The sequence below is a fragment of the Camarhynchus parvulus genome, chromosome 21 (genome assembly GCF_901933205.1).
Source record: "Camarhynchus parvulus chromosome 21, STF_HiC, whole genome shotgun sequence".
In the NCBI taxonomy this organism is placed as follows: domain Eukaryota; kingdom Metazoa; phylum Chordata; class Aves; order Passeriformes; family Thraupidae; genus Camarhynchus; species Camarhynchus parvulus.
Window position 1 is genome coordinate 3,991,803 of NC_044591.1, and position 22,787 is coordinate 4,014,589.

The 22,787-nt window shown below is 40.6% G+C and overlaps 1 protein-coding gene across 6 annotated transcripts; it reads right to left on the reverse strand.

The window, feature by feature from the left end:
* Positions 1-558: 558 nt before the first annotated feature.
* On the reverse strand, positions 559-22,769 carry PER3 (period circadian regulator 3). Of its 6 annotated transcripts, none has more exons than XM_030963895.1 (21): positions 22,250-22,769; positions 21,008-21,159; positions 20,326-20,441; positions 19,300-19,501; positions 18,208-18,256; positions 16,377-16,519; positions 15,932-16,010; positions 15,239-15,345; positions 14,841-14,997; positions 13,881-13,986; positions 13,369-13,494; positions 12,717-12,843; positions 11,514-11,655; positions 10,776-10,903; positions 10,140-10,343; positions 9,303-9,554; positions 8,068-8,804; positions 6,800-6,965; positions 6,058-6,235; positions 5,269-5,419; positions 559-4,351 (listed from the first exon to the last, which is right to left on the reverse strand). In XM_030963895.1, the coding sequence occupies exons 1-21, from the start codon at positions 22,435-22,437 to the stop codon at positions 4,265-4,267; spliced, it is 3,597 nt and encodes a 1,198-aa protein (XP_030819755.1). In that variant the 5' UTR covers positions 22,438-22,769; the 3' UTR covers positions 559-4,264. The 6 variants fall into 6 exon arrangements, with proteins under 6 accessions (XP_030819755.1, XP_030819754.1, XP_030819753.1 ...); XM_030963894.1 differs by having other exon boundaries at positions 6,058-6,238; XM_030963893.1 differs by having other exon boundaries at positions 13,881-14,010.
* Between the last annotated feature and the right edge of the window lie 18 nt (positions 22,770-22,787).

Consider the following 22,787-nt stretch of genomic DNA (forward strand, 5'->3'; position numbering starts at 1 on the left):
ATGATGCTACTTTTGTTCTGTACCTTGTACTCCCTGCAGTGATTTTGCCTTTCTCCTGCAGGCTTCTTTCAATCATATCTCTCTGTTATGTCCCTTAAAGCAGAAAAAGATGAACAAATTGTTGCTCTGCAATTAGTTAAGAACTTCCTTGCTCTATGAGACATGTTCACGAATTGAACCTATGATTTTTTTCTCTGTATTTCCTCTAGAACAAAAATTTTTTAGACAAGTCAGACAGAAGCTTTAAGTCCTGCATGCCAAATCCCAGCAGTTTAGAAATACAGATATAATATTTCACACACAAAAAGTCCTCACCCTTGTGGGATACAGTTCAAAAAGAAAGAGCATATCCTAGAGTTGGCAAGGTGGGCTGTGACTGAAAAAACCAAACCACCACAAAACCCCTCAGCAAAACAGCATCAATGGCCACAACATGGCCATTTTCACTGTACCCACAACCCACGTACAAGCAAAAAAGGTATTGAGGGTTCTGCTAAAAATATATTTTCTACACATTGCCAAGAGCAAAATAAACACACATTTGAGCAGTTCTTTGCAGCATATTTTTGTTTTATTTATAAAATCAGATGCTCCTTTAAAGTGTACAGTTAAAATCACAACTGTAAATTCAACCACAGCTGAATATTGTTTCAATAAAATACTTCTACCAACTGATGTAAAAATTCATTCAATTGTGATTCAAAACTGGATTCAGCTGGAAGAGAAACTTACCAATACATTACTCATTCAGCAAGTATTTACCACACTGTAAAAATACATGAGGGTCCCTTCTGTTCATAGCAATGCCATGAAAATATCTGCACAACAATTCATCTTTTAAAAACATAATTCTACATTTATGAATACAACAACAACAACAAAAAAAGATTGCCAGCGAAATCCTCTGAGGGTTTCCAAACTGCTGACACCCCCACAGGGGGCAGTAACTGCATCAGTGCTGTACCAGCATGTTTTCCCTCTGACCACTAAATAAGTGATTTTTCCAAGCAGCTCTAAACTGTCTGCAACATTTTGCCAGGCAAAACAAAGCCACAGAAACAAAACAGCAGGTGCAAATCCAGCTGCAACACTCCCTCCACTGGCCTTTCTGATCAGAAGTGCATCTTGCTGTCATCACTCCAGCACACTACAGAGACTGAAAGATGAGTACAAGCAGAAGCAAAAACTGCCAGTTCCTGAAAACTTATGGAAATGAGGTCAAAGGCTTGATAAGGCATTTCCATTGCAAGATGAAGTTGTGGTTCTAGCAGGGTAAAGAGTACCTTGGGAAAGCTTGGGTGTTTTTTAATCCTAAAGGGATAAAACTTGCTGAGTTTGCAGCCAAGACCGTTTGATTTTTGGGCAAATAATTGTCTTATCATCACACAGGGCACTGATTCATCTGTTCACTCCTCTGACATTATTTTCCTACACCATAATTTTTTCCATAACCCAGGAAATGTGTAGCCCCAGAGAAGGGATCCTGCACCTAAGATTTAGCCAGGATTACAAACTTGGAATTCAAACTCCTAGGCACATGAATTTTCATTATATACGGCCAGAAGGTCTGTGGTATTCACAGCAATTCAAAAACTCTCTGGGCTGTTGCTCAATGATTCTGTGGGCATAAATTCACAGCAGCAGGGGGTACAAGAAGGGTTAACAAGAAACACAGGTAACATGATCAGGTTTCTACATACAGAATCTTGATCACTTGTAGCAAAGACAGCACACGGTATAGCAAGTGAAGACTCCCAAATCTGGAATAGACTGTGGGTATGTAGCTTTGTGTCTCTGCCTCTTTTTATGCAGCTGGGATAATAAAAGTCATCTTTTTGACATGTTCATGGACCTATGGATCAAAAGCATTATTCAAGTGTTAGGGACATATTGCCATTCCCCTGAACTGTCTCACTGTTTTACAAAAGAGATGACATGTCTGCCTGCTAAGACATTGCAAATCAGCTCATTTTCATACTTGGGAAATAAACAAAACTTTCAAACTCAGGAAATAAAAATAATGTACACAAAAGAGTCTACTGTTATCATAACTTTCCTTCTGGTTTAGGGTTCCAAGCAATTTTGAAGGAGACAGCTGTCCTTAACTGAAATATTCAATTTAATCTATTTCACTAAATCTCAAAACGCATTGAAGCAATCATTTTAATTTAAGCACAGCTAAGTAGAATGGATTCTAGTGAATAAGTCTAATTTGACAGATAAATTAATTAAGAAGCTTCCCAATCAAGAAAGAACCTTTACACAAAGTATCTGATTACATGTTTTAGAGCAAATATTTTAGGCAGTGTGCTTATAAAGCAGAATAACATGTTAGGAAAACGCTGTAAAAAGACTAGGAAAGGTGTAAGATATTGCCCACATCTCCTACTTGAATACATGACCTGCTACATGTAAACACCTACTGAAGTCTCCTATTTTAAGAGGTGTTTGAAGTTTGAACACAAGCAGTAGTGAGGATGTGTGGACCTTGCTGATTTACAACACAAGAAAAAAAAACAAGTCCAAGCTGAAAAAACTGAAAGACAAAGAAACATAGCTTAAGAATAAATAGAAACCAACAGGTATAAACAGAGCAGGCAAAAACATTGAGAAAACTCCCAAATCCATAAAAAAGAACAATGCCTGAGTCAAATTAGCCTTGAAAACTCAAAATTCTGTAAAAATAACTTTCCTTAAAATAAACTTGAACAAGAAAGATTGTCACTGGATTGACTTTTACAAGTAAAGAAGCCTTTAGATAAATATAGTTTTCCTTCAATGACCTGCAGATCACAGTATTTTACTTGAAGCTTACCAGTAACTGAAACTAGAGAAATTAAAATATTTCACACAGCAGCAAAAGGATTACACAGAACGAAAGGGTAAATAACATGTTACATTCTTAAACTCTTTGCTGAGAAAGCTAAGGTGAGTAATAACATCACAAGGAAAATCTGATTACATCCAGCTTTTGATAAACAGAGGGCAAATCAGACAAAATATATCAGGTTTTCAGCTAAGCATGTCCTGTTTGAAGAGCACTTTGAGACATTAATAAGAACAAGTCCTTTTACATACTGGAAGTGGTTACCACGTTCTGAACTACAAACTCCTTTTTCATCCATGGATTTCAACAGCCAGAGACTCCATTACAATGAAAGAGGTTAAATCTTATGCAGGAAGTCAATACTGCTAAGAAATAATGAATATGTGGTTTGATGCTCAAGTTTAGCTCCACAACACGTGAGTTTTGAAAGCAGGAGAAATGAAATGAATTCTTTTTGGTTTTGGCATTACCACAACAAAAACAAATCAGAGAAACTGCTTAAATAATTTCCTATTTGTTATGTCTGGATTCAACTCCTCTAACCACTCAACAAAGAAAACATTGAGATACAAACCCATCTTTTATCTTAGATTACATGTAACTACTTTAATTGATAACTACTTGCCTTGAGAGAGAAAATTTTCCATGGGTCTGTTTTTAAAAAGCAGAGCCTGTGGATTGATACTTTTGGGTTGGTTGGGTTTTTTTTAATTGCTGTATGTAATTTCATCTCTGGTGTATTTGCAAACCAGCTATCCTTAATTAATTTATGTATCTGTCTTGATAAACACAGCTTTAAAATCAAAAGCTGTAAAACAACTTGACTCCAAAACACACATCACAAAAAACATAGGGAATAATTTGCTTTTTTCCACTTCAGTTTACTTCTTTTCAATGGGCACAAGCTGGCAAAAGGCATTTGATGCAGAATAACCCAGCCAATTTCAGCTGCTCTTCAGATTCTCAAACCAGCTACATCAATTTCAGAACTTCAGATTATTTGGATCTTTAGTTTAGACCTTTAAATATTCAACAAAAATGAAGAGTACTGCAGCTGGGCTTCAATACATCCACCTTGGACAGTAAACATGCTCTGATCAGTAGGTTCATCACCACAGGTTGTTAAACACTGCATCTTTTCACACTTGCTAACTTCAAAAGAACAAACACCCAAACAAAAAAAATCTTTGTATTTTGCTCATCATTGAGCAGTTAAAGGTTACAAACATAACCCATTCCATGAGGTCAGAAAGTGAAAGAGCCTCCCACTGAAAGATTGTCTTCAGAGTCATGCCAGGAGTGGAAGAGGGAGAGGGAATTTCATGTGTGACTGCTCATGTTGGTAAGAGGTGGCCATGGAGATCATGGAGCAAAGCCAGAGGAGGGAACAGGGTGGCAATGACACCCAGCAGTGGCACTGACACAGGGCTGATGTCCTCAGCGTGGCTCTTCCTTGTTCTCCATGCTGTCATCAGCCACTGCAGCCTCACAACTTCCTTCCCTGCTGTCACACGTAACACAGCCCTTTGGAAAGGAGCAAGAAATAGAAATTTAAATTCTTTTCATGAGTATATTTCAAAGGGTCAAACCCTATGGAATGATACATTGCAATCTCTTGAAACCTTAGACAGAAATTAGTGATATTTGCATACCAATACATTTCCTAACACTTAACAGAATTTTCTACACAATCACTAGACCTAATTTTGCTATCTGAATCAAACACAGAGTTCTTAACCACAACAGGATACACGCTATCAATGAGGTACTAGAAAAACCAAGACTAGTTTTCTAGTTTTGTTCCATAGCCAAGGACATACAAGTCTTAGTTTTTCTTCTCTAAGAATAAATACCACATCTCAGAATGCCATGTTTCACAACCCCAGCCCAACATGCAGTCCTAAAACAGACAAGAGATTTTTCTGGTACACAAGTACATTAACACAGCCTTAAAACTTTCTGTACAATTCAACACTGAAGCTCTAAGTCTTTGTGGGACTAGATCTGTCTTGCTGTTCTCCATAGCAGCTGGGAGCCCTTTAAAGTGATTAAGACATTCTCTAACACACATCAAGGCAAACCAGAAGCAGTTTACCAGAGTGCCCAAGCTAAAATAATGAAGTGTAAGATTGAATGAATTAATGAATACACCTACAAAAAACTGGCTATTTTTGTGTTTCTTACAATACACCTGACCCTCCTCTGTGACTGAGCATTTTTCAGCTTCCTGATCACACCTGATCTAATGTTTACTGATATCCCAACATTACATGCTATTCAATTATAGCAACAATTTTAGAAGAAAAAGAGCAAAGAACTTAATGCCAAGAGAAAGAACCAACTCTAGATGCCTTACTGGAGATCATGGCACTATAAGGTGGCCCTGGCTGGAAATGCCTGGGCTGGCCAAGGCAGGAGGGACCTGCAGCTCCTTTCCTCACCTGGGTGCTGATTTGCAGGGGCACAGTCTGGGTCCTGATCCATGAGTGCACCTCTGCAAGCTCTTTCTTCTGCCCATCTGTGAACCAAGGCTGCTGCTTCTGCATGACTGCCAGCTTCTCCAGATCCTGCTTCAGAACCTCCTCTTTGATTCTGCAGGGAAGACACACCTGTGAGCACAGCTGTGCTACACAAGCAAGGCAGGCACTGACATTGTGAGAGTCTCCTCACCACGATCTATGGCTGAAGCCTAAACAGCATCAGCTGCTGAAAGGGAACTGTACTTCATACCTTATTTGCTTTGTAAGGCTGCTTTCAACACTGGGCTCACAGTGTGGGGTTTGCTTGCTGTTGGTTTTGTTGCAAGTTTTTGGTAGTGGTGTGGATTTTTTTTGTTTTATGGCTTTACATGGTGCTTTTTAAAATGTGGAATCCAATTACAAATTTTATATATATAAAAGCTAATTACTTGCAAATAACCTGTAGTTTTATCCCTTTATGCATTCAAAGTACAGGACAATTACTATTATTGTCCTGTACCAATCCCATTAATACTTCAGCAAAAAAGATTACATGTTACCTTATTCTAACAGACAAGGAAATGGGAAAAAGAAGACAAAAGTAAGTAAATAGCCAGGACTAAACTGCACAAGAAATCTAAGACACCTTCTTGAAGTTTCATTGGTATGTGTGCTGTTTCCACAGTCTCACTTTAATCCTATAGTTCCAGTCTACATGTCAGAAATGCACAATTCCAGTCTACATGACAGAAATTGTTGATGTTTTCCAACCTGTTTGGCATTTGGTAATTCATTAGAAATCTCTCAGGTGTGTGATCCATCTTCACCCAGGCTGACTCATGTTTCGATTTATAAGCTGTCCCTTTTTCTTCTGCTTCCTGATTCTCCTCTTCTTTGGAAGCTCCAGAAGAATAATTACTGGCAAAATACTTGCTGCTTTTCCCACTACCTGCTGAGCATGACCATTAAAAAAAAAAAAGAAAAAAAAAAGGCAGATGCCTGGAAAATCCCAGTAATTCAGCACAAGTACATCACCCCCAGTGTATTCTTGCAAGTTAATTCTGTAATACAAACACAGGTATTCCCAGATGATTGCTCTAGCAATTACTACCTATTGAGAATTCAAAGAGAAAGTGCATTGTCTCAAATTATTCAAGATCTTCAAAGCTCTATTCATTTTTCTCAAAATTAATTGGCTCAACTTCTCTGCTTCTGAGAGGTCCTGCTCTGGGCAGATTCACCTTTAGCCAAGTAAGATGTGAAGTAGTATCTAATGCAGACAAAAGTGATAATGAGAAAAATGAAGGGTGACTTCCAGGTTAAAGGAATGGCTTCTTAGACTCACATTTCCAACTACAGTGACTGAAACAAACTTGGCTTCAAACACTGAAAGCTGGTGAGAAGGCCACGGATCTTCTTACATGGATTTCCCATCCCCACTACAGTATCCTGCTATTAATTCTATGTTAGCAAGCCATCTAGCACCAAATACCTAAATCTTGGGCCTCCCTACCTGTGCCATGACCAGAAGTCTCGTTGAAGCTAGAGCCTAAAGAACCAGATAAAGCTGATCCACTGCCTGATGCTGCTGAGCCTGAACCCAACTGTGAGTCCTTGTACAACGAGTGGTCAGGAAATTCAAGAGCAGCAGTTTTACCATTATCTTCTGGATCATTATCCTGGAGACAAAAAGCAGATCCAACACATCCACAGAAGTTACACTTAAGTATGCAAAAGGAAACTCATGCAGTTATTGCATTTGTCACATGTTGACCAAGTTCTCCTATCAATTCAAGAGGTTTGGAGGTTTTAGCTCTGAAAATGAGTGGCGGTTTAGAACTCAGGATAACACTCTTCATGGGTGAAAATCAACAAGCATCTGAACTCTAGTTTACTGGTTTCTGCTGTAGATCCTTCCCCAATTTGTCAGGATATTGTATAGTTGCATAAAGTTAACAATTTCAGCTGACAAGAGAGGAGTCAGTTCCCTTCACATCCTGTTGGATGGCATGAAGCAGCCATTCACATCAAGCAAAGGTGCACTACAGGGAAAATGAGAGTCTTCCCCTGATTCACTATGCGAAGCAACTGCTTCAGCAGCTCCAGGTACACCAGCTCCCCTTTCAGGACCCTACCCTGCAGTTTCAGCTGCTCCAGCCTTTCCAGCCCAATCTGGATTCAGGAGGCAACATTTTTTTCCTTGCCTGCAGAGCTCAGATTCCTGCCTCAGTTTACCGCGGAAGTTGGAGAGGCCTTTTCTATGCCCATGTATGGAAACCGACCCACACGGATCCCTGTTCTTCTTTCATTAGCTGCATCCCTGGGAGACAGAGGGAGTAATTAGAAAAATATCTTCCCTTTGTTTTGGTTCTCCACAGAGACTGTGGGACTGGGTGAAAAAGGATGCAAATTGCGCAGCACTAAACCGAGTTCCACATGCATAAAAAGCCCCAAACCCCAAATTCTAGCTGACAGTTCCATTGAAAAGGTTGCTGCCAGAATGCTCAGCAGAAGCAGCTTGTGGCAGCCTAGACCAGAAGATCTCACATTTCTGTCATTTACTAAGTGCCCACACTGTACTGGTACAAGTTCCCATAAGCACAAGTATAAACTGCTTTCTCCACCTCCTGTGCTATTTGTGACCTGCAGCCTACATAGCACAGCCAACAGAAAAAGCAGCTGACAAAATCTGTGTCCCTGACACACAGATCATCACCACTGGTTTGGCAGAACACTGTGAAAGTCACTTTCTCCTCTACCTGAAAAACCTTTGTTACTTACGTGCTTATCTTCTGCATGTGGCTTAACATCAGCACTAATGGAAAGCTCCATAGGTTTTGGCAGCTCTTCTTGAAGCAAATTCAGCTGAAGTGGGGAGCTGCTCCTTGAGCTGCTCAGCAGCAGGGCCTGGTCACACTGGCCCTCTTGCTGGTCCTCCACAAATGAGTGAGGAGAGGCTGGAAAGGGCTGATCCACAGAGCGTGGTGCTACAGGTGATGGAGCACGAGGAGGGGGTGCTGGAGGTAACGTGGTGCATGGATATGAAGAGGGGGGATAAACACACTGAGGGCCAGGGAGAAAGACATGCTGAGGCATCTGAGCATACATGGGGAAACCCTGAAAAAATACAGCCATAAATGTGCCTATGTTTGGGGGATAAAAGACTGGGTATGACTGTGGTCCACAGCATAGCTGTGATGAGGACATGGACTGGGGTTGTGATGAGCGAAGGGCAAGCTGCTCTCCTCCAGAAGAGGCTGGAAAAGTAGACACTGGATTCAAATAGGCAGGAAATCCCACAGGAGGATGGACATTCAGACTGGAGGAGCTCAGATAGGACACTTCTGAGGGAGAGAACAACTGTTTCTGATTTGCTCTCTTTTCACATGGAAGACTATTTCTGTTTTTACTAGAAGAGTGGCTATCTGAGCACTGTCTCTGAGGTTTCTGGCGCTTGAATTTTCCATGTTTTCCTTTTTTACAGTTAGCTGGGCTCATCTGCTTTGAAGGGGAATCACCTGAGGAAGAAAAATAAATATATTCACTGAAATGAGAGAACGAGGAAAAAAGAAAAAAAAACCACCCAGACAAATGAGTATGGCTTAGCCAGACAGCTGACTTTCCTCTGGATAATTCTTCCAGAAACCAGTGATGGATTTGCTGACATATCTACAATATTTTCCTTCATGTCATCAACTTTCTTATCGATCACTTTGGCTTATCCCAACCAGACCCTTTACATTCTTTCAAGGGAAGGCAACAAACTACCTGGGATTTGCAGGCTTTATTGCAATAACTATCTGCTTTGTGAAAAGTCTAAGACAGCAAGATCCAAGACTGAGCAGACCCTCTGTGTGGGCAATGCTGCTGTGAAATCTTGGCAATCTAAAGGAAGCATTCTGTAAGCAGCCACAATAAGACACTCACTGAATTATACAAAAGAGAACCAGACTTCATGGTCAGGCTGGTCTTGTAAATCATCTAACAACTCTTTATTTCTCAAAGCTGCTGCCTACCTTGGCCACAGGAATGTCTGTTGTTACTTCCACTTCCTTGTTGAAGGTAAGTCCTGAACGGAGAGAGCAAGACCCTCTGTCTGAACTTGTCAACATAGTTCTGCTCCTCCTTTTGAGTGTGGGCTGACAACGTCTCTTTTGTTAGCCCAACTGGCTTTAAGTCCTCAGGCAGCACTGGGAGACTCTGAGCATTCACAGGAGGCAGCTCAATTTGTTCACTTCCAACAGCAGCATCCTCCATTGTAGTCACTTCTTTGAAGAGGGAAGAAAACAAATCACTCTCTGCTCTGCCCTTCTGGTGTCAACTACCACAAAACCCAGTGTTAAACAGAAAACAACCTCATCTGAGCTACTGAGCAGAGGCATGGGGAGACAACACTCTTTTTCAACTCAAATGTAGTTAAACTAACATCAATTGAGCAAATTCCTTTGCATGGTCTGGAAAACTTCAAATTCACTTTGAAGTTAGAGGCACTTCTTCATATTTTCTTAGTAAAATAGCAGCTACATGCTTTTTTTTTTTCTTCTTTCTGCATTAAAATGAAGTGACATTGGCCCCATAGTAATTTTTATTCGAATCCTCGATGGCCAAAAGCACATTGTTGTGTTTGAGGCATATGCAATGAAGTTCAAGGGGAAAGGAAACAGTGTAGCCTGTTAAAACTATTTTACTAAAATACCCTAAAAACCTCCAGGCTCAAGCTTTTCTTCACAGCACCCTGAGAAGTACTTGAATATTTCAGAATTCATGAACAACACTTTCTCACCGTGTACTTCAGGCTGGAAACATTGTGTAAATTGAAACATCAGTCAGTGTTTTGTGAGTGTGAACAGTACCTGATTCAGGGTGTGGGACATGCACTATAGTGCTGCTGTAGCTGCACTGGCTGGTGACAGATATGACACTTGGAGCCTTGTTGGACAGGGTCAGGTCTGCCAGAGGAGCTCCCACCATGCCTGAAGTTGTCTGGTCTTTCAGCGTCTCTTCCAGACCAGCAGATATTGGCGTGTGGGACTCAACTGCTGACAGCATAGCAGTATCTATTGGCAAATGACAAAGTTTCTACATGGAATTCCATTCCAAGCACTCTGCTCCCAATTCATCAAGTCTCACTGGTTCAGAAATAACCAGTAACTATGCAGACTATTAAATAAGACACTTTTATATACAAAAAAAAGTATTTACATGCCAGTGCAATGTCAGCACATACTAAATGTGGCATAAAATGAGTGAGCAACAGAAGGTTCATTTAACAACAACAAAGAGTTCTTTTGATGCATTCAAAGACTTAACATTTTAGCTTATGTTTAACTGGGAGATCTATGCAATTTAGGCAAATATTTACTAAAATACTGTTAGCAACACAACAGTTTGAAAAGCAGACAAACTCCGGAACACACAAAAGTGACATATAAAAAAACCCAAATCAGTTTTTGTGGTTCTAATATGATGGTCAGTACACTTTGTGTTACCTTCCAGTGCCCTGACTTCCTGTTGACTTTGCTGGACTTGTTTGTCATCTTCTGAAGATGACGATGATGTATTTGCAGATGATTTACATTTCCTTTTCAATGCTGGAATACTGCAGCTCTCTAGATATCTGAAATGAAAGCATATCACAGGAAGCTCTCTCTACTCTGGGGGGCGTTTTTCTCCATTTGGAGAGACAAATATTTGAACAATCCAAACTGGAGATCCAGAGGTTGTTAACTAGTATTTTAAATTCACTGCAGGAAGTTCTGGACACGTATCTGCTTTCCAAGGAGTATTTTAAATAAAATCTATCACTCTTTGAAGGAGGAAAAAAAGAAAAAAGAAAAAAGATTACATTATCCACTGGGTTAAAATATACTGATATTTTATAAATTATATTAACTTTCTGTTTTATATGGATGTTCCCACAGTGTGTAATGAGAAGACACTGACATATTAGGACCATCAAAATTCACTTAAATTCATACTGCACCAATGACAGAGGTCAACAAATAGTTACAAACAGAATCTTAGGTCTTAAACTTTTCATTACTGTGTATTTCAGATTGGGCAATCCAGCCCAATGCTCAGAGAGGCAGAAAACTTTACAAACAATCCCAAATTTATCTCACAACTCAAATGCCAGACAGTTTAAGGCCAATGCAAACTGCTTGGATATTTACTTTCCACCAATTAATCTCAAACTTGTATCACTAAAATTTTTCATAGTTTCATACCTGATGATACTATCAACACAATTGATCTGCTGATAGGAAGGAACATGGGGAGTCTTCTTTGGATCATCATAAAATGCATTGCCTGGTTCTCTGCTATCCCCTCGCAGCGTCTGAAGAAAGCAGGAAGCAGGGTGCCTCTTCCCTGGAACAGAGAAAACCTTTAAATATTCCTCTCAAGGGCATCTAAACACTACCCTCACACAGATATATATACATATCTATATACACACAAGGTAACTATACACTGGAATCCACAGAATGATACAAGGACCTATGGCCTATGATAGCATAGATCTCATTACAAAGTTATTCTGCATTTTTATCTCAATTTATATGTTTTGAGGCACAGGAAGGAGAGGGGGGAAAGATGCCTGAAAAAAGTCAGTGTCCTCCTCCCCCCCACCACCTTAAGCATCCATTTGATAAAGCAAGTAAACACAAAGAAAACAGCATCTAAAACCCCCTGCATTTAAGTTGCAAATAAAGCTGCAATTAGTATTATTCTTCTTTCCATTTATACATCACAGAATCCAACCCATTATTTAACAGTAATTCACAATTTTGTATACCATGAATACACTGGCCAGAGTCCTATCAATACTGACAGTACAGTCCCCTAGGACAACACCAGTTAACTTTACTAGAGAGTATCACAGAGCAAAATGTTTTAATACAGATTCCTATGATATTTGAGGGAGCATCCAGCTTTCTCCATACATCTGTGCTACATACAAACTGCAAATTATGTGCATTAATATAACATTAAGCACTCAGTAACTAAACCCCTACTTCAGTGGGAATTAAGGCCATATTGCCCAGTCTATAATTGTTTGCAGGAGCTCACAGGAGTAACCAAGGGGAGCTTCCACACTACTTGCTACAAGCACATATGCACTTTCACTAGAAAATATTGAAGTATAAAAAAGGAGAAGTTTGTTAACCTAGAAAGAGACAGATATGTTCCTCCATATTTCAAGGAGTTAAAAAGTTATTGCATCTGCTGAGGTTATTTTTAGAGATGAATTGGGGGGAGGGTGGGGAACTTGTTTGTTTGGATTTTAAACAAAACAAACCTCTCCTCATGTCTAAGCCATGCTAAAAATGCTATCTAAAGTTCTCCAGTGTAACACTACATAGCCAACTCATGGGTACAGATCTACAGGAGTTCATGTTACCTCAAGGATCACAACTACATTAACTTACCTCCCAAAACTTCTGAGCTCACAACCTGTTCATTTGCTTTCTGTGGCTTGCTCCTCGATGCAATGTACAGCTGCTGCCCCAGGTTCTTTATTCTGTTGACATCTGCACAAACTTGTTGCAATGTCATCTTGAGACACACAAAAAATGCAAAGTCAGAATAAAATGAGCACAAAGAGGCCATAGGAGCTGACTTGGGTACTTGTATTCTTCAAATGGAAGGGGAGCAGACTATCAGCCTAAACCTGGTATCTATTGGTATTTGTAAACTTAATTAATCCAATTATCATGGTTAATTTAAGTAAATTAACTATGATAAAGCTCTAACAGCCTCAGCATATGAATGTTTTAATACCCACGCCAAGCACTGAATGTGAGAATAAGCTGATGACTTATTCATCAGGAGCCTCACAAGGAAATAAGGTATTTGCAATGCTTGTGTTAGGACAGCACTACTTCCACTCTCTTCTACAGCAGTGAACAAAATTAAGAGCAAAAACAAAAGCCAGTACTCTGTCATTATAAAATTTAGCTTGAACATGGCTTTATTCTTCCCATGTCAGTAAAATTCATGATGAAAAGCACATGTACACAGTAAACATTTTAATTTTACAGGTGTATTTTCACTCCTCTGCAGTGACACATTTAGACTTACTGGTTCCTGTGTTTCCTCTGCACAGTTCCCATTGGAGTCACTTGAAGATGCTATGCTGATGTAGTGCTCATAAGAGCCACTGCTTCCAAGGCTCCCATAACCACTGGAAACATTGCTGTGAACTGGCTGTATGAGAAGGAAAAAAAAATTAAAAATCATCTTCTGAGAGAACAAAATGAAGGAAACAACATACTTTGCAACACAGAACTTAAAATAAACAAAGACAATCAAGTGAAAAGTCAGTATTTGTCTGGGCTCTACCACTTGCTTATGAAGAATTCTCTACCATGCTTCAAACTGTTTCAAGATGCAGATTTACCTTTCAACATAAAGACTTGGCAAAAATGTCAAACTGATTTTTTTTTGTAATGAGGTGGGCCTGTATCCATGTAGCAAATTTCTTTCAGACCTTTTAAAAGACCATCCTCAAAACAGCCCAGTAATCAGACTCGTTTCTTTAGCCTTCACTAACAAGGCCAGCCTGTGTGCTGAAATTCTTTTGCCTTCTTTACCTGCAGAAGCAGTTTGTAAATTTGTCCTTGTAATTCTCTTATCTCTTTCTCCACGCTGCTCGTTTCTTTACTTCTTGGGGCAAAGACATCTTCATTCAGAGGGCTTCTGGAGAGAGCCAACAGCATTTCACTGTTCATTTTCATTTGATGAAGAAAAGATAGCTACAAACACTTAGAACAGATTCTTAATTGATTTTTGATTATTTTGACTGTTCTGCTGACTCAACACAGAGGAATGTCATCTGTCCCCACGGGTGCTCTGAGAGCAGGGAAGCTCCAGGGAAGTCAATACATCAGCAGAGACACCAGTTAAAGCTGACATCCACCCCTCTGTCTCCTTCACTCAGAAGGCAAACTCATACCCCATAAAATCTTGTATAAAAGATCACTTTGCAAAGTCAGAAGGACATTCACAAAAGCCATTTTCTCTAAGAGAAACCAGGTAAAAACAGAGTCAATCACATTTCCAAATTTCTTGAAAACTAAGGAGAAACATCTGAAAAATTAATTTGTATGTTCAATACTAACTGCATTTTAAAAAGATGTTGCCCTGGTAAATATTTAGATGCTGTATCAAGTAAATATGCCAAAAGAAGGCCAATTATTGTTTTTTTTCTGCTGAGCATGAATGAATTTTAGGTAATTATTTGTTAAAGTGATTAATTTTATGCTGCTTTTTAGCTTTGGCTCATCTAAAACTGGTATTTTGATTTGGACATCAACTATATGCAAAAACCTGCTAAAATAAAAAGGTAGCTTTGCCTTTGACTTCAAAGTAAGTCACTTATTTTCACACTTAATAAACAAGACTAATGCTGTTCTGAGGTGTGCAGACAGATGTTAGGCTGTTATCACATCAGCAAGAGCAAATGATGTCCCTAGTTCAGTACTTAGACTGTTTTGTTTTGCAGAGTAATCAATGAAAAGCTCTTTATTTGATCAATTCCACAACTGACTTACGTGCGGACTTTGTGTCGGCCAATGATGAACACAACTTTCCTGCTCCAAGGATTCACAAAACTGGACCAGCTGGTGTCCAGTATGACATAATCCCCATTTTGAGTACAAAATCTAATAGGTAAATGTTCAAAAGGGGGCTGGCCAGCAAATTTCAGTACTGGAAGAAAAACATAATCAAGAAATAGGGTTTAGCTTACATTATGACAGTAGTGCAAGCACAAACATGACTGGGGTTCTTAGAACTTTGGGATTGAATTTACTTTGATCTCAAACTGACTGCATGAGTTAATTAGTTAATTTTTGTCCAGATTGCAGATCAGTCACATGTCAAGCAATATGATAAAGGAATGATAAAGCACCATAAAACTAACAGAAATTCCTCCAGAAGCAGCTCTTACTTTTCCGGTGAATAGTGATCATCAAAGGACGATCTTCTGGGTGCAAATACATCAGTATGGATGTTCCAATTAAATCCTGAGGTAAGTAACCCAACAAAGGCACTGCTCTGAAACCCAAACATTATCACAGGTCATAACAGAATTTTGACTATTCCCATCCTTAACCCTTTGCTGATCAGTGAAGGGCCCATGCACAATTACAGTGAAATTAACTAAAGCAACAGAACATTTCCCAACCCATCTCATAATCCTGTACTGTAATATTGACACATAAATACCCATGACAAACATTTCTGTGCCTGGAGATTTAACAGATATTCACATGTGCAGGCAGTTTTGTGCTTGTTTACATGCAAAGGGGAAAAAAAAATGTATCTTGAAGACAATGGGTCATAGGGACATTGTCAGTAATTATGCTTGTTTTCCACTGTTGATGCTACCACAGCTCCCTGCTGCCCTGGATAAGGAAACTGACCACAGTTCTGTTTAACATGTGTTTTAAACCAACAAAAGACATTACATCCATGGAGTGTGAAATGCTTTCCATGAGTGGACTAACACGAAACTGGTTTCATTACATATTGCCAATTGCACAGTTCAGCTACTTTACTTGGGTCTCCAGCTGCATCACTTAATTATTTTTTCTACCTCTCCATATATACCTCACAGGTCTTAAAAACTCAAATCTCTCACCTGTCATCTATGTCCAGAAAAACACATCCAGGGGTGTGTGTGGTGGTGAAAATTCTTTTATCCATAGGAATTCGAGGAGCTAATAGAAACAAAATATGCACTAAGACAGAAAACTTGGGCATTATTGTTGCTTATGATATTTACTGGTTCCTAAACTTTATAATTGTTTGCTGCTTTCTAACCAGTAACTCATAGAAATGTTACATATTATTAGGTACTACAGACTTCTCTCAAAAATAAAAATAACAAGTAGAGGTCAAATGCTTTGGGGCCTGGCAAAGGCAGCACAGCACAGATATTCTGGATTTGCATGCATGCACACACAAGCTGCAGCTTACACAGGTGAGGCTACCCAAGCACAGGCTCTAAACAAAGGAAGAAGACTTTCATACACTGCATTTTTCTATTGGCTTGGCTATTTTTCCAGTGGAACCTCCTGACTTGCCTTCATATCCAGAGTGGATTTTCTCAGCCAAAGCTAAGCAGCAGGACTCTGCATCCACATGGACAGAAGTGCACACGTGAACCAAGTATGGGGTGATTCTGAAGGGGTAACAACGTGCTTCTTGTTCTTGATCTTTCCCACCCCTGAGGAAAAGCAAAAGGGATTAACACCATGGTTTCAAGGCTCTCATACTGTGTGCCAGGGCTGAGAGCCCTGCCCAGAGAAGTTATGCTGAGCACAAACCCAAATAATCAGCTCCTATGCACACTCCTTTGAGATCCAAGGTCAACACACTCAGCAACACTGACCTCCCTCCTGCTGAAGTCAAGTAGATGTTTTGTCTCCAACACTTACATTCAGAGACAGCCTAGAAATACTCCTACTCTAATGGTTAAAGATTATCTTCTAATTCCCAGTCCAGGTCTATCCACAAAACCCACTCATTCAGTTTTGTGCTCTCCTTCAAGCTAAACAGTTCTTTTTCTGCTTGTTGTTTATTCTGTACCATTTTTAGGAAAAAAATTTTCAAATATCTGTCTCCCTCAAGGTTAGTTTTCACAGACCTACATAAGAAAGACAGCTCCAGACTTGGTGCATTGTTATTCTTTGACTATTTTCCATAAGAATTTGACTTTCAAGAATGTTTTTTAACTGTAGCAGCACACAACGTCCTTGATGACATCTTAACCACAGCTTTGCAACAGCTGTGGTAACAATATGCACTTTCTATTGCAAGTGCTTTTTCACCTGTTATAATTTCAATATTGTACCCAGCTCTTACAGAAAGAACTCAGTTACATTTTTGAAGATTATAATTTACACTAAAAGTTACTTTCTTATTGCACAGTTAGTTTTGTAAAATGTTTCTAGAGAGAACCAAGTGAAGTGAGTGTCATAAAAACTACTTCTGACACTTCTGTCTTTGGGAAAACAAAAGATACAAATGGAAATTGGATAGAGCAGAAGTCTAACTCATAAAAAACCATTTTCTTACTTAAGCCTAGAGTGTGTGCCTGTGAAAAAATATTTTTACTCATAAAGCCAACATAATCAAAAGATCTGTTACATAAGGGAAGTAGAGACAGATGTTGTACAAAAACATGGAGAAAAACTGTTATAAAAGCTCCCCCAACCTAATCCTAACCTAGTACCTATTGCTATCTGTCCTGCCATATTCACTTCAGGTGCCCTTACACAATTCAAGAGACAAAGGTGGTTTAAGAGCTAAGGTTGTTGTAACACATGAATGAATCAATGATCAACTGAAAGATGGAGTAAGTGTCCTATCTGCTCAGAAGCCAACAGCTCTTACTGAAATCCAGAGACCACCTGAGCCTGGGATAGAACTGCACTGAAGATTGAAAGCCAATTTCAATTTTTTCCCTCTTTTAGCTCTAAGATTAGTCAGGTACTAAGCAACAAACAGCATTCACAGCAGCAGCAAGTCAGGCTTCACAGTGGGACTTAGGTGACTTGAGTTTCCATTAAGGCTTCTGCCCCAATCTCTCAAGCCATCTTATTCTCAAAACACTTTTTGCTCCACTCTCAAACAGTAAAAGGAGGAACAGCAATTTTTCACAAGATCATTCTCCAATAGGTCCAAGAGAAAAAAGTATAAACAGTTTTCCTTCTGTCCCAGTGCAAGTTTATGCATCACTCTGGCCAAGCTGTTCAAAATGTGCTACTGGATGATAACACTAAACACAGAAATGCCATTTTGTAGTGGAGTTTCAGGAGCTCACACTGGTTAGCTATAACAATAGAACAGTTTCTGCTAGTACTGTGCCCCTTGTCAGCCTTCACAAAAATAAAACTGTAACAATGCACTTACCTGATCCTGCAGAAAAAGGATTTCACCTGGGCATATTCATATGGAGAAGCTAATGAGATGAACACATTGAAAGTATCAGTTAATGTCCTTAAAAAGGCCACACCTCTCAGAACTATGTTAAACTCTGCATTCTCCAGACTTTCTGAGCAAGACTGAAGTTTCACAACCTACTCTTTATTAGCTACTGAATTGTCTGTTTAACAGTCTGCCCCCACATCAAATGTTATCTCTCATTTCTCTAAAAGTGAGAGTCCACTCACTCTTAGAGAAATCACTGACGTGGAACTAAATTCAGAGAAAATGCATAGGGAAAAAAAAAAGGAAACAAACAAATCAACCAACCAATCAACACACCAAAAAAACTTTCTGCAGTGCATCACTGTGAAAAGGAAAGGTGACATTTCCTGGTTTTATGAGCCAAGTACCAAAAACTACATACAGACAAGAAAACCACAACTCCACTGGGGTGCCACTGCTCTGCTGGGTAGGCACATCACTGGCATCCAAGTTGTGGAATCCCTGGCATTCAAAACCTCCAGATGTCTCATATCCTTTGATACCAAGGACTTTGGACTTCTCAGAACTGATGCCAGAACAGCCACATGTCAAGGTGGGCAAAAGACACAGCCTTGGCTTGCAAGCTACATTTGAACTGCTCACAAATAACACAAGACTCAAAAAGTCTCAGTTCAGACACATACGGCACTAAATAGCAAATCAGTGTAAAACTTGGGTTTGATGAGCTGTGAGAGGACCATAAAGACAAAGCACCTAAGCAACTATACGGTGTAGATTAAACAACTTTAAGCTCACAATCAGACTTATTTTCTTTTTAAAAAGCAGCAGCATTTGGAATGAGTAAGATGATACATGAAACAATGCAGTATGTGCCTTTTATTTACCCCAAGTAAGAGTTAAGCCTTTAGGAGATTAGCTAGGACTGGTCCCACAGCCACTCCAGTTTTCAAAGTGAAAAGGAACAAATGAGGCTGATGCACATTGGTAGCACAAGCATCTAAAATAACTACTCTGTTCTCATTCTGCAAAGACAGAAAGACACACAGAGCATTTACAAGCATTGCCATGTCCCACCTGTTTGACTTTCCATGTTCCAAAGGGGCAGGTGAGACTGGTCAGTGTGTGTGTAGAACACACTCACATCCTGAGGGACAAGCAGCTCCACAAACCGGGAGGAGTCCAACACTTTCTTCTTACAGTTCAGAATAGAGGCTGCCTGCTCAGAAATATGAACTATGCGTCCAGACAGCAAAGAAAACACAGCCACAAACGTGTCCTGGAAAACAAACATTAAAGGCAATCATTGCCTGAAACATGGCAGTGATAACACAAAGATAAAAAGGAAAACAACCCCAAAACAAACCAACCCCAAACCACCACACACCACAACCTCAAGCTGAGGTTCAAAGCTGTGTTGGGTAGTGTGTGATCCACTACACTCTCCAGTGCTGCAGCAGTGTACTCAAGATTTACAAATGCTAATTACACTGCATTAGTCTTCTCAAAACAGATTAATGCTTGTCTTTGCTCTGAATGACTGGTTATCCCTCCACACACTCCTCCACAAATTTCAAAGGATTCATCACAATTCCACACACAGAAACATTCTGAGAGCTTTCCAATATTTTTTTGTATTTTTTCAGGCATTAGCAATATTTTTGATACAGCATTCAACACTACTGAATTTCAAGAAATACTTCTTTAAAGCAGAGTCAAAAAGCATAACATCTATTGCAAAACATGAAAAAAATTTAAATGCAGAGTACAAATAAAAACCAAAAGTCCCTCACAACTATGGATCTGATGGGTTTTAAATCTTTCTCTGTTTCAAGAGATTGCTCTGCTGTAAATGAATTCTCAAACAGCTATTTGTTGCTTCTGGCCAAAAAAAAAAAAAATTAGTATTTCTGCACTCACTATTGTTGGGTACTGACACAGCACAGATAAGATGTAATCTTGATTTATCTTAAAAAACTTGAAGGTCTGTGTAGCTAAAATTTAAAGGCCTTTCAATTTTACACATTCTATTTCTACAAAACAATGTTAGGAACTATATTTAGTGAAATTGAATTAACTCCTTGAGTGTGCCTGAATTCTTACAGTGTTTTTTGGAGTGTGTTCAGATGCAACTGCCACCAACTCTTCTATGCTGTATGTCACCACATCTGCCTGAAACACTCTTCGGTCATTCAGAGCCTGGAAAAAGTCATTGTTTGCTAATTGAAAAAAAAACAAAACAAAACAGAAAAAGCAAAACAAACACAAGGAAGTCAGTAAGGAGACTACTTTGAAAATATTTCTTACAGCCCTTGTACTTTTGTCATCTTTTTGGTGAAGTCCAAGGTGGGATGAGAAGGTCTGTGTAGTGACAAAGGGAAAAGGAATACTGATTATACTACTGGAGTAATCTCATTTTGTTACAGAATACAAGCATGAAGAAGCAGTACAATTTTAGCTACTTAGTTCTGTGGGAAGACACAAACTAACCAATAATTTTTCAAAGTGGGATGGGAATATAATTTTCTTAATATACATAAAAAGTTACTATTAGGCACCTCTTAGCTATGGGGCTCTGAAGAAAAGAGAAGCAGTAGGGCGTATCTCAACAGAAGAGATAACACTGTTGCTTAACAAAAAAACCAAAAAACTGGCAACAAAGCCACAGAGCTTCAGAAAATCAACTGTTTGCAGGATGACTGGAATGCATTTTTTAAATCCTACTTGTTGCCAGACACATCTATGCACACCATGCTGCTGTTCTCCAGGTTTTCTCCACACGTACCTTGGACCTGCTGGACACACTGCAAGGCGTAGTTGAGAGCACTGATGGTGCTGGGCTTGTTAGAACTCCTTTTCTCCTCAGGTAAACACCTTTTCATTTCTTGGATCATCATCATCATATCTCTGTGTGACTGGCTCCAATTCAACTGCTCGCTGTAAAACACAGGTTAAACTTCACCAGAGAATTCTGGTGTCAATTTTTTTTACTGCTACCCAATTAAAATTACTCCCTAAATGAACAATTTATGGGAATGGCTGCAGAGTCCTGTAACATCCAGGCATGTCCTAATATTCATTCAGTAAATTTCCTGTTGTAGCTTTCTCACTTTTTTGCAATTAAAGTTTTTTCTCCTCTACCTTCCTCCTTCCCAACTCCAGTATCATGGATGGCAAAGTCACACTGAAACCACTCAGCTTGCTAAGATGCCTAGCAACTAAAAAGAAGATGATGTTTACTCTAGATTTTCTAAATAACACAGGTATTAAAATAATTAATAAATGCTGAGTCTTGATCTCTCTAAGGTTTTTGAGCCTTGAAGGCTGTCCCTGGTTTAAGCATCTCAGGGAACCATGAGGGCCTCAAAATACACCTGATGCAAATATTTCATGCCTCGTGACTTCAGAGGCTTCGTCATACTTTGTAACTGTTGACTTCAACAGCTGCAGAACGGTTAACAGATAAAAATCTACCTCTCCTTACATTTGCTTATTTCATGGACTAAAAACAAGCAGTCAATATCCTGAAATCACAGATTCTAATCCTACAGATGAGATATGAACCCCATTTTTTTAGTAACTCTTTTCCAGTCGACAGTATCATTAGTATCGTACTCGTACTATATAAATCATTACATAAGCGTAAGTATTGCGTTGTAACTTCACAAGCCTGTCCAACGCTGCATACATTACAGCTCTTTAACTCTTTTTTAGATTAAAAAAATAAATTACTGAATTTCCGAACGCCCACAAAAAAATGTATTTCAGTATTTCAGTAATAACAATAATTCTGTTTCGGTACTGCTAAACAGACTTTAGCTGAAGTACACATCCAAGCTACCCAAGGGTCGCTGACGGCTCAGCCGCTCCCAGGAGGCGGCACAGCTCACCGGAGCCGCGGGCAGCTCCCGCTCACCGCACCTGCCCACGGCCCGTGACCGCCGAGCCCCGCAGCCACCGGGCCCGAGCAGCGCCCGGCTCCCCGCTCCCCACCCCGAGCACCCATCCCCGCTCGCTGCCCGGGTACCTGTTGGCTTTCTTGCCGTCGGACTCGGGGCTGTGCAGCTCGGTCCCGCCGGGACCGCTTCCCGCGCACGCCGCGCACCGAGCGCCCGCAGCCCCCCCGGGCGCCGCCGCCGCCTCCCGGCCGGCCCCAGCCCAGGCCCCGGCCGCGCCATGCTCCGCGCTGCCGCCTCGGCGCTCGCTCGCGTCCATCGCGGATCCGCTGAGCGCCACAGCACGGGGGGCATCGGCTGCCGCGGCACCGGGGCACGGCCGGACCCTCGGCCTGCGCTGCAGGCAGAGCACGCGCCGCCTCACGGGACGGTGGGAGGAGCGGCGCCCCCCCCCCCGCTCTCCACCGAGCCGAGTGGGCACCGGGGCCGGCTCCGCGCTCCCGCGCTGCTCGCCCCCTCAGCTCGCAGCTGCCCAGCGCCAAAGGGCCCGGCGGCCTCCGCTTCGCCTTCCCGCCCCTCCGAGGCCGCGCCTCTCCCGCCGACCCCGGGCTGTGCCCGCTCCGGGCCGGGAGCGCCCTGAGGGGCCGCGCCCCCGCCCCGCGCTGTTAC